Below are 12,958 nucleotides of genomic sequence, written 5' to 3' on the forward strand. Positions count from 1 at the left end.
ATTTTTAAGATCTCATAAAAATGATGCATAAGTACTTTTTTCTTTGATTTTCACATTGCTTTTCATGAAACATAGAAGGAAATTAACGACACACTCATGCACTTTAGCATGCACCCACATATAAAACAAAGTCAATGATATTTTCATTTTAAATGATACTTATCTAGAATCATCATACATTTGTATAAGTATCATAATTTCATTTGGATAGAAAATCTATAGCTGGGTTTAGATGTAAGTTCATATAAAAAAAATTTAATTTGATTTTTAGGTATTTTTTTTTAATTAATTTTGTAATATCTTCAGTTTTTCTAACTCATTTTAAATTTTCATGAAAATTACTACTGTAGAAAATATTAATTTTGTGTAAATCTGCTATGAATCTTTTGTTGCAAAATCATCTTTAAGAAAGAAATACATACACCTGTAACAATAATTCTATGAAATGATCATTTATGTACTGAAAAACATAAAAAAATGTAAATTTTATCAAGCATCTGCACTCATTTCATTATCATATAAAATTGACTTCATCTCTAAGGACTTGTTTCTCCCACTCACGAACCATACCACGCACAATCCATATCAAAGATCAAAATCTTAAAATCTCATCTTATTTGCAAAAAACATATTTGCTAAAAAAAATGCTCGAGATGATATCTTCATCACCATATGTTGTTGTCATTAAGTTATTAGGTCAAGCAAGTTCTGTGCAACATCCTGAATTACAAACTATCAGCTGCTGCTAGCCATTTCAAATAATCTCCATATAACTTTCACTTCTTAATTAGACTCATTACACCTTAAGGTGGCCCGACACACCAGTGCATTATTTGATGTATCGATGAAGAATCATTTTTGAGAAATGATTATACAAAAATGACACCTATATCGGCTTCCAATTATTTTATATGAATATTTTTTGCATTTTTTGATAGAAAACGGAAACATCGTTTTAGCTGCGAACGAGATATCTAAGAGCTAAAAATTTGGTATCAATTAATGCAATATAAAACAATATCTATAAATACATATCAAAGACAGCCATATAAACTTTATGATATTTAAAAAAATTTTAAATATATATTTACAAAAATGAAAAAAAAGAACTGTAGATAATTTTTAAATTTCTGGATAAAAGCTGCAAATAAGCTGTTATTCGCATTTAACAGTTGCCGTACAATCATATTTCATCAAGAAATTGAAACGAAATAGTGAAATTAAAGAAAAATTTTAAAATCTTGAAATCGAACTGATCCCAATTGTAATTAAACTAATCCCGAACAAAATCATATAAAGTTAGAATCATCACAATTTTAAAAAAAATCAGCTTATTTAGCTGTAAAATGGTTTGGTCATTTACTGACTTTATAATTCATACCAATTACTCAGAATAAACTGCAAAATTTTTGAAAAATTTCAATTTTAAAATAATTCTGATCAGGATCAGTTTTTTTCACTCAGGATCGGTTCAAATTTGATAAAAAGCAATTTTTCTAAAATTTTGCATTTTCATTTCAATTTCTTTGTAAATTAATATTATTGTACTTTATGTGACTATATGCTATCCTTTAAATTTTAACCACAAATTAAAAAGATATAAAAGAATTACAGTTTTGATTTTCAGAAATATTTTCTTATTAAAAAATCAAATACTTGACCAAACAATCTTTGACATGTATTCATTCATAATTATATTACACATTAATTGACACCAAGTTTTAAGCTCTAAAGTACCCTGTTTGTCCTCATAACAGTTTTTCCTATTTCACTGAAATATTACAAAAAATTCGTATAAAATAACTGAATGTCGATATTGATCTCTCCCATACCAAAAAAAGTTATACAGAGTCATGACTATTTTGTAACTAAACTGGTAACTTTTTAGTGCCTCAAATTTGAGTTACAAAAAAGTTATGACTGATTTGTAACTATATTTGTCTTTGTCATTTTGAAGTATAACTAAAATGTACCTATATCACACTTAGACAATTTTCACTATAACTTTTCTGTGCCTGATTTGAACTTAGTCATTTTAAAGTATAACTAAAATGTACCTATATCACACTTAGAAAATTTTCACTATAACTTTTTTGTACCTATTTGGACTTTGTCATTTCTTAGTACATGTATAACTAAACTGTGCCTAATTCAGACTTAGAATTTTTCAGTATAACTTTTTTGTAACTAATTTGGACTTTGTCATTTTTAAATGTTTGTTTCACTTTAAATACAACAGACTTAAACTTTTTTTGTACATGAGTATATTAAAGATTAAAAAAAAACCAACATGCATATATGCATACACAGTGAGTCTGTCTGACACACTCTCACACATTTGACCCTGGGTAATTATAAATTTTACTGCCTGAATTTCAATGCTATTATTAATACCCTTCTTTAATAATAACTTAGTTTTGAAAACTATTAAAGTTTCCTGTAAGTTTGTGTTTTTCATCTCCTCTTCTCTTATAATTCACATTACAGCAACAAAAACTATTGTGTTTCTGATAATTTTCAGCTAATTCTTTAACAGCTAGTACATTCTGAGAAAAGTGTATGTCCATTCATATGTTGTTCAGTTATCAGTGAAGTTAATTGCAGACCTTATTAATAAAAAACCCAGGTGTGATATCAGATGTGTATATAACCCACCAAGCCCTCAGGCTGTGTAAGCCTTAATTCACACCTGTGTGATTGTCTCTATTTAATCATGCGTAAAGTCCAGCAAGCTCTTTTACTATTATGCAATTAAACAATGGACTTGATTAAATGCTTGCTTTTTCATTTTAAGAACAGTTAATAAACATGATAAACATTCAATTGAAGAAAAAAACTGATATGCATTTCCTCTCAGTAAATATGATGGGCTGGGTTGATTCAATCTTCATGAATAAAACTAAATTTTATTGGGTAATTAGTTTGTCTTTTGAGTTATCACAATGTTTGTGTTTGGTACAAAGCATATGGTGCTTAATAATTGATATTAATAGAGAAATTATGTATATTCCCGCTTGTTTTTGAATCCACCATGATTCAAAATGGCGACCTGTAGTGATAGTTTCGTATTATTATTAGTACTAATATTTTATTACATACTGCAAGATCAGTGAAATAATATCCTTTATTTAATTAAATTGGTTTTTTACAAGATGAAACACTAGTAAATTCATCCTGTATTTACTGAATACAGTTTTTAAAGTATTTTTCACTCTACTTGGTAGCTGTGATATGATTGGTCAGATTTCAAACTTGATCAATAGCGGAATTTGATTGGTTTATTTCATTTTCAATCATTTTAAACATGAAGAAGGACAACAACACTGAGGGTCTTCATTCCTGGATTATCAGAGTTTAGTGTAAAGTTTAGTTAGATTTCCATGTTAAGAGTGATCTGCATCAATGATAATTACATACAGAGAAAGTCCTGAGTGATGGGCTCGGATATATGTTCGTATTTTTAAATGATGGCTGCCCAGATTTGCTGGAGGAAATCACTGTGAGGAATACCATGGTAAGATTTTGATAATTTACAGAATATATAACTATAGGAACAAGATTATTTTATTGGATTGCTATCAGCTGATATAAATATTTTAGTAAATTAACTGTAACACAAGGATTTTTACCAATAAATTTAAATTGCCCAAGATGACAACAAACAAAATGGCGGCACTTACTGGGCATAGTGTGATAAGTGTTAGGAGAATGTTCAATGTCTCAAGACTGTCTTCTGTTTTTGTATGTAAACTATTTATACTGACAAGATTATAAATATACATCAATGATAAAGGTGAAGCACTGCTCATGCAGCTATCAGTTTAACTAAAGTAATTAGATCATTTTGTTTAACACAGATTAAAAATTCAGAACTTAATGATCTTTATAACGAAATATAAACTGCTGTGATGACTGTTATATATTTTTGATATAATTACAGACTGTCCAATTTACAAAGAAGACAAGAAAGACATGCAGAGGCATATGCAGCAACTTGACTACACATCCTGTTAACTTAAATTGTCATCACCTGCTTTGATCTACCGATACCACCCCCATCCTTGGAAAAAATCTCTGGACTCATTTCTACCAGCAACACCAGGGCATATTCAATATATAGTCATATGCTCAGTCCATGTGTGATGATCCCTACACTATCCAAAGGATATTTTTTCCATGGAGGAAAACTTTTGTGCAATAAGCATTCTGATAGTTTACTTTATTAACTTTCCGTTGTTTTGTGATGTAGCCTGAATATCACATCGTGCATGCACTATTCAGAAATATCAACACCCAACTTATCCATAGATTATCCCACAAACTTTAGCACTAATTTAGGACCAGAGCTTACGGGGGAACAATGACTTATCTTATGCCATATTTTTTTTTTTGAATTCATGTATCAGTCACACTAGTTTTGTATTTTGTAGTTTTTCTTTCACAAACTGAATTTTTATACATGATGTATAGTAGACAAATTAAGCCATGTTAACTACCATGAATCATATATATATTTATGTTAATCATGGTCCATGATTAACGAATGAACCTAGCTGGAATTTTATTCATTGATGGTAGATTTCTTTCAGTGTTGGTGAAATGATATATAGAACTGTCAGCACTTAAATAATGTATTTAAAATTCAGAATTTGATAAAATTATGTTTCATTTTATTTTATCTAAAACCAAACAAATGTTCAAAGGGGTATGTTAACGTTTCTTTCATAAACCACTATTTTTCAGTTGTTTTTAATTTATAATTTGGTAAATATATACCTTCGAAAAGTGTCAAATAACCTGTTTGCGTACCTGGTATTTGGTTTCTCATAATAATCTCCCTTGTAACCACACTATTAAATAACTAAAATTATAAATTATATCAATTGTAATGTACAAGACATTCAGGTATGAAGTATGGGGGGATTTAAATTTACATATAAAAAAGTAAATAATAAATATGTAGTCTCCCCCCCCCCCCACCTTTTTGTGAACACATTACAAAATTACAAAAAGCATAAGAGGGGAATGCCCCCCCCCCCCTCGCACACACACCAAACAACACAGATTAGGATATTCATGAAATCTAAGTTATGAAAACACTATGCTAAAAGATGTTGCAATTATGTGTCATATGATTATCTAATAAGAATTATATTTTGATGGCTATTAATTCTTATCTAAAAATCTTTATTTTTCATAAAAAATCAATTTGCAATGATTATAAGATTATAACATGTAAATGAAAAACTTCAATCCTAAAATAAAAGTGATACCTTATTTATACCTGAAATAATGCATTTTTTTACCTATAGATGTAGTATAATGGTATTTTTAGTTTACCTTAAATATATCTAAATCTGTAACTATAATGTAGCTCAAAGTATAACTCTAATGTACCTTAAAATGTAACTCAAATGTGCCTTAATCTATAACTATAATGTAACTCAAAGTATAACTCTAATGTACCTTAAAATGTAACTCAAATGTGCCTTAATCTATAACTATAATGTAACTCAAAGTATAACTCTAATGTACCTTAATGTAACTCAAATGTGCCTATTTATTTCTATAACTATAATGTAACTCAAAGTATAACTCTGATATACCTAAAGTGTAACTCAAATGTGCCTTAATCTATAACTATAATGTAACTCATTGTATAACTCTGATGTACCTAAAAATATAACTAATATGTGCCTAAATGTATAACTTAAGTATACCTGTATTTGTTCTTATTTAAAACCATAACTATTTTGTAACTTTTTTATAACAGTTACTATTTTGTGCCTGATCTTGATTTCTTTTATGAAATAAATTGTTGATAGTTATATTTTAGTCATGACTTTTTTGTACCTAATTACAGAGTTACAAAAAAGTCATAACTAAATGATGCAACTTTGGAACCGATTAGAAGTAGTGGTTCCAAAGTTGCATGACTTAGTTATGACTTTTTTGTAACTATTTAAGCCTTCAAAAGTTATGACTTTTTTGTAACTTTTTTTGGTATGGGCTGTTTTGTGGAATAATATTTCAAAAAAGATTCTTTATCGATCCATTAAAATAAAATATTGGTGTGTCAAGGAAACTTAAAATAATTTCTCAATTCAGCAGAAAACAACTTGATAATGATAGAACGGATGATTGATAAGAAATGTATGAGTCAAATAGGCAAAAAAATTGAAATTTCGGAGAACAAAATTATATTTTCAAAAATTTATTTCAGTAATGTGAATAAAAGCCCAAAGCAGATTCGAACTTGTGATCTGTGCTTCACTATCCTAACACTTTAGCCACTGAGCTTTGTCGATATTCGACCAAATCGATTGATACATGCAATTTTGCAAAACATTTAATATTATAAATTGCCATCTTGTGACGTAGTGTCTTTAAGTATAAGTCCAGTGTAGTGAGTTACCTTAAGGTGCCCCACCCATTTTCAGAAAATTTTAAATTAATAAGAATATATGATATGACAAGAGAAAAGCTGTCAATGTGACAGCAAACTGGTTTTTTTTTAATTGAACTGTATCCATAATTCATGCCAACCCTGAATTGATAAACACTACCAACCGTATCGAGTGAAATGGAGTACCCTATATGCAAAATTCTGCCAAAAAATGATTAAGTTCAAAAGCTGGTATTTTTTTCATAAATTATCAGAAATCAAAATCCTAGCAATTTGCACACCTCTGATATATGAAAAATTGATCAGCAAAAGAATAACTTCCTATCTTGAAAACTGTAGGAGGGGTTTTCCGTAAACTATATGCACTATTTTGTCAAAAAATGACTAAGTTCAAAAGCTGGTATTTTTTTCATAAATTATCAGAAATCAAAATCCTAGCAATATGCACACCTCTGATATATGAACAATTGATCAGCAAAAGAATAACTTCCTATCTTGAAAACTGTAGGAGGAGTTTTTTTTTAAATGAAGGTACCCTATATGCACTATTTTGTCAAAAAATGACTAAGTTCAAAAGCTGGTATTTTTTTCATAAATTATCAGAAATCAAAATCCTAGCAATATGCACACCTCTGATATATGAACAAATGATCTGCAAAAGAACAGCTTCCTATCTTGAAAACTGTAGGAGGAGGTATCCGTACAGTGAGGGTACCCTTTTGGCAGCCGCCCGCCCGCCATTTTCACCATTTTAATAACCGGATTTTTCCATTGGAAAACCTGGTTAAAAATCATATTGACACCATTAGTGTCCAGTGACACCCTATTTTTCTGCGATGTTATTCCATTGGTTTTCCCAGAAATCTCACACAATATCATTTGCTGATTTTTAATAAGTGTGGGTTACCATAATATATTTACACCAATACACTGTTAGCAGCTACTTAACTCTATTTAAGGAAAGAACTATCAATCAATATAAGTTTCTAGTACAATTAGCGCCAAGATCAAAAAGACGTTGCAGACATTATTCTCTAATATACCATAAATGTCATCAGTAAATTATCAGATAAGAAATACCTATTTTATCACACAGTGACCCTGATGATGAAAGCATAACTTCAAACTTTATTGTCCTTACCTTATGTGGAATGTTTAGACATTGACCTTACCTTGTCTGGGATGTTTAGAAATTGACCTTACCTTGTCTGGGATGTTTAGACATTGACCTTACCTTGTCTGGGATGTTTAGTCATTGACCTTACCTTATGTGGAATGTTTAGACATTGACCTTACCTTGTCTAGGATGTTAAGACATTGACCTTACCTTGTCTGGGATGTTTAGACATTGACCTTACCTTGTCTGGGATGTTTAGACATTGACCTTACCATGTCTGGGATGTTTGGACACTGACCTTACCATGTCTGGGATGTTTGGACATTGACCTTACCATGTCTGGGATGTTTGGACATTGACTTTACATTGTATATTGTAAATTAACATTGATTTAACCTTATAAGTTTGTTTGACATTGACTTAACCTTGTCTGGGATTTTATTACATTAAGTCTACCTTCTCCCGAATGATTTGACATGACTTTACCTTTTCTGGGATATTCTGACATTGAACTTACCTTGTTGATAATGATTTGAAATTAACTCAGCCTTGTTTAGGATATTTTGAAATGACGTTTGTTTGACATCGACCTTACCTTGTCTGGGATGTGAGACAACTTGAAGCTGGAGGTGGGGAATTGAGACAGGGCCCTGAAAGCTGCCATACTGACTGCATGGTGATCACTGTGAACCAACAACCACAGGGATGCCACCGCATACTGATGTAACTTCTGGTGGTGAAGAAAAAAATGTATCAGTAGTGAATCTTAAATGCTCGAAATAATCAGATCACAAAAATTTCTTATTTGATTATATTTGAAACCATCAACAGATATTCTCTATACAGCCATGTGTCAAATTAACAGCTATTTCACTAATAACAAATATATCTATAGACCAACAAAATACAGTCAAACACAGTTGTAGCAATCACGCTTATAATGAATTGACGCTTACAATAATGTGATTTTTATTCTCCTTGACAAAATTACATGTTGTAATTTTGACGAATTACGCTTAAAACAAAGTAAAATCCTCCTTCCCTGGCACTTTGTTATAAGCGTGTTTTACTGTATTCTGAGACAACTAGGTTCTGATGACAAAAAGAAGCCTAGAAAAATAAGCTCTGAATTTGATGGCAACTCATTGCGCGCTTTGTCGGTCTGAATGAGTGATGTCTGGAGACTTCCCTCCTAGCTGTGTGCAATTTCTGCTCCAACTTCCTGTGCTGATCTATCGGCTCAAATTACCTCAAATTCCTCGGTTTTCACTTCCAATTCTGGTAGTAAAGAAAACAGCTGACAAATTCTTTCTTGCACTATTGATCTGTACAAGAGAAAACAAACACAGCAATAATATTAATGCATGACAAAATAAAATCAAGATCAGGGCATCTAAGGCTAATTTGAAATGTAAACTGTGGTGTCACTTTCATCGAGTCTCTGCAATCCAAGAGAGTCCTGCATGAAACCATAAAAAAAAAGGCAGAAAGGGATATAATTTAATGGCTCGATCCTTTCATTATCTGACATAGATCAATACGTTGTCCAGAAAATGACCCCGCTCTTCATTCATTGTTGTCCATTTGACTCGGTGGGACATAACTGAAGATGTGAACATTGCTATTCTTCTGCCCCTGAGTCAATAAACAATGTCTATCTTACAGTGGAAATCATTGAATGATAAGATATTGTGAGATGTTGGAATAGTGCTGTGACATCAGAGCCCGGAGTCAGAATCCCATCTTTTACTCAATTAAAATACCAGCAAGATTAGCATATCTAGTGTGTAATCGGCAGGAATCACTCATGGTTTAATTGTGAAGAAAAATTGGGACAATGAGATCTGCCGTTCACAGAAAACAAACACGGACATCAACTATCATGCTACAGATATCAATGGAAATATAAATTATACACGCATAATTTGATTTAGGTTGAGATGACTCTATTTGTCCACACATTATCAAAATATGATGCGTGTCCAAAACCTATTAGTCCATTTGAAGTTACATTCAATTTGTGACTCTGCTTTGTTCATCATGGGAAGAAAACATGATACTCAAAATTATTTTGGGACACAATTATACAATATTTGTCCACGTTTATGCATAAAGATCAAGATGAATAAAAAATTGTAGGGAAAATTACTAAAGTATACAGTTAAACTTCAATATCTTGAACACTGACATCTCAAATACAATGGATATGTCAAAGGGATTTGTAAGCCCCAACCACTTACTTTTTAAGTATTTTACCTTCAATGTCTCGAAAACCCAGAAACCTCGAAGTTTTTAAACAGTCCCATCTAGTTCAAGATAACAAAGTTTGACTGTATTTTTACTGGTATTTCAAAATGTTGAAATTGATTATAACATGTTGATATTACATGTACAATAAATAAAAAAAATGTTCAGGCAATTTGGTTACACCTATACTTTAATGATTATACATAACCATCTATAGTACAATCTAACAGTTTCAAAATTAGCTATTATCAGCTTAAATACATAAAATTAAAATGTATAAAAAATAATTCAAATTCGGTTGTTCAAAGTAATTTGAGATTCTAATGAATGATTCTTTACGACTCAAAAGCTGTACCAAATATATAGCTGATTTTTAATTTAGGTTAAGAAAATTCTGTCTCACAAGTTAGCACAAGTGGCCATAAACATTGTGACATTTGAAATCAGTCATCATATAGAATATACATGTAGCTCAAACACCTGTTGACAATTCACAAACCGGAAAACAGCTGCATTGGTATTACATGTAATATCAGCTTCAAATCGTGAGAAGCGGATTAGAAAATTTAAATGATCAGTTAACATTTTAATATTATTTCATTTGTTTGCATTTCCATGAATTCTATGACGCAGGTGTTTTTGTACACAATTGGAATTTCCACTATAATCATATGATATACACACCTGGGATCATTGGCAAGTTTGGATCCCACTACAGACCAGGTGGAAACAATGTCTATCACCTAGAAATGAAAACGTGTCATATGTCATTCAAACCATTAAATTCATGTATCTTGATTCAAAATCTTGACTTTCCATCTAAATTTTACTTTCATGAAATGTTAATTACTTCTGCTTTACACAAATGGTACAATCCCTCCAATGCAAGGGAGGCAACTGGTGAATCCACTTCGGATGTGGAACTCTCCAGCAAGTCTGACAAGGGAGATAACACATCACTGCCATGCTGCTCTCCCCTGAAATTGAAATACAGATATGATAATTACTGAAAATAAGCAACAAAACAATCTTTTTTCTAGTGTATTGTCTTTAATTGAATAGTATGATCAAAAATAAAACAAAACGATCAAACTAATATATAGCTTTTTAGCTGTATGAAAACAAGGCAACGCTGTTTCTAAGATTCAGCCTGTTCATAGTTTTCCCCAGCTCCGAGGAACTCATCCAAAGATGATGACATCAAATGACATGTCCTGTTTGGTCCTAGTTGCTGTGACATTGTGATAACACGCAGATGATTTGTTGACCCCAGGGACATTGGATTCAGTCTGGTCTCGATAAACAAAGATAATTGGGGCCAAGATTTATCAGCAGATTTCTGAGTATTGAAATTTGAAGAAATGTGCATTGACCAAAAGCACCGCCTTGTGAAAAAGTTGCAATCTTGGGGTCAATAAACTTGCTATCATCCTCATAGCCAGTAAATAGGTATATGCTGTAATAATCACAAGGAAGAATGGACATTTAATAAATTTGTACCTGTACAGACCAGTCACCTCCGACATGTTGCTGCACAAAGCATATAGTGTAGAGTATCATAGAGAAATTTTTCAATAAGTTGTTCTTAAAGACTGACCAATACAAATTTTAAAGAATTTGGAAAAAAATAATAAAATTTTGAAAGCCATGGAGTCATGCAAATGAATATGTCCAAACTGTCATATTAACTAGAAAAATCAGAATATATAAAATGAGATTTGAACATTTAATTTTTTACAAAGGGAATTGACACATTAGTTGTTTCAATCTTTTTGGGTTTAAGTGCTGGTATTAGTATTACATTTATAAGTTTGTGTAAAAATGAGTCTATTCATTTTTTGAATTTCCTGACTCTACTGTTAATCATTCATTCATTCATTCTTTATTTCCCTCCGAAGAGGATTATGAAAAATTAAATAAATTTTCAAAAGTTCACAATAATCGTGTAGTGCAAACAATAAAGAGGATACAGGAAGAGCTGATCATATGTACATAAGGTGAAAAGAGGAACAATGGGTGAATAAATAAATGAAAATCAAATAATATATATATAAATAAATTGTTATGTAACAGCCACATTGTTTATTTAGATAAGAAGTGTTGCTTTGTTGTATAGAGCTGCGGTGTTGTGCACTAGTTTGAAGTTAAGCATTCGAAAGGAAATATATTCAAAGCACACACAATTGGGTGAGTGTTTGTCGACCGAGGAGAACTAGGTGTGTCATGGTTCTACACATGTACCTGTACAGGTGTGTCATGGTTCTACACATGGTACCTGTACAGGTGTGTCATGGTTCTACACATGGTACCTGTACAGGTGTGTCATGGTTCTACACATGGTACCTGAACAGGTGTGTCATGGTTCTACACATGTACCTGTACAGGTGTGTCATGGTTCTACACATGGTACCTCTACAGGTGTGTCATGGTTCTACACATGGTACCTGTACAGATGTGTCATGGTTCTACACATGTACCTGTACAGGTGTGTCATGGTTCTACACATGGTACCTGTCCAGGTGTGTCATGGTTCTACACATGGTACCTGTACAGGTGTGTCATGGTTCTACACATGGTACCTGTACAGCTGTGTCATGGTTCTACACATGTTACCTGTACAGCTGTGTCATGGTTCTACACATGGTACCTGTACAGATGTGTCATGGTTCTACACATGTACCTGTACAGGTGTGTCATGGTTCTACACATGGTACCTCTACAGGTGTGTCATGGTTCTACACATGGTTCCTGTACATGTGTGTCATTATTCTCCACATGGTACCTTTACATGTGTGTCAAGGCTCTATACATTTACCTCTACAGGTGTGTCATGGTTCTACACATGGTACCTGTACAGGTGTGTCATGTTTCTACACATGGTATCTGTACAGGTGTGTCATGGTTCTACACATGGTATCTGTACAGGTGTGTCATGGTTCTACACATGGTATCTGTACAGGTGTGTCATTATTCTACTCGTGGTACCTGAACAGCTGTGTCATTATTCTACACATGGTACCTGTACAGGTGTGTCATGGTTCTACACACAATGACATTGCATATGCTGAGGTATGATGCATTAGTACTGCACATCAACAAGTAGTATTATAGCATGCTTCCACATGTTGCCTGTTCTCTAGAAGATGCTTATCATTATAGTAACTTCACTTTCATTGTATCTAAGTGTT

The 12,958-nt window shown here is 31.9% G+C and overlaps 1 protein-coding gene across 1 annotated transcript in view; it reads right to left on the reverse strand.

The window, feature by feature from the left end:
* Nucleotides 1-12,958, reverse strand: part of LOC105347554 (focadhesin) — a 125,061-nt gene that overhangs the window by 52,564 nt on the left and 59,539 nt on the right. Inside the window, exons 14-17 of the mRNA XM_034467150.2 lie at nucleotides 10,621-10,747; nucleotides 10,455-10,513; nucleotides 8,773-8,848; nucleotides 8,119-8,253 (exon numbers count right to left, since the gene is read on the reverse strand). Coding sequence (XP_034323041.2) covers nucleotides 8,119-8,253; nucleotides 8,773-8,848; nucleotides 10,455-10,513; nucleotides 10,621-10,747 — 397 coding nt within the window. The remainder of the gene's footprint in view (nucleotides 1-8,118; nucleotides 8,254-8,772; nucleotides 8,849-10,454; nucleotides 10,514-10,620; nucleotides 10,748-12,958) is intronic.

The sequence above is a fragment of the Magallana gigas genome, chromosome 6, assembly GCF_963853765.1.
Source record: "Magallana gigas chromosome 6, xbMagGiga1.1, whole genome shotgun sequence".
Lineage (NCBI taxonomy): Eukaryota > Metazoa > Mollusca > Bivalvia > Ostreida > Ostreidae > Magallana > Magallana gigas.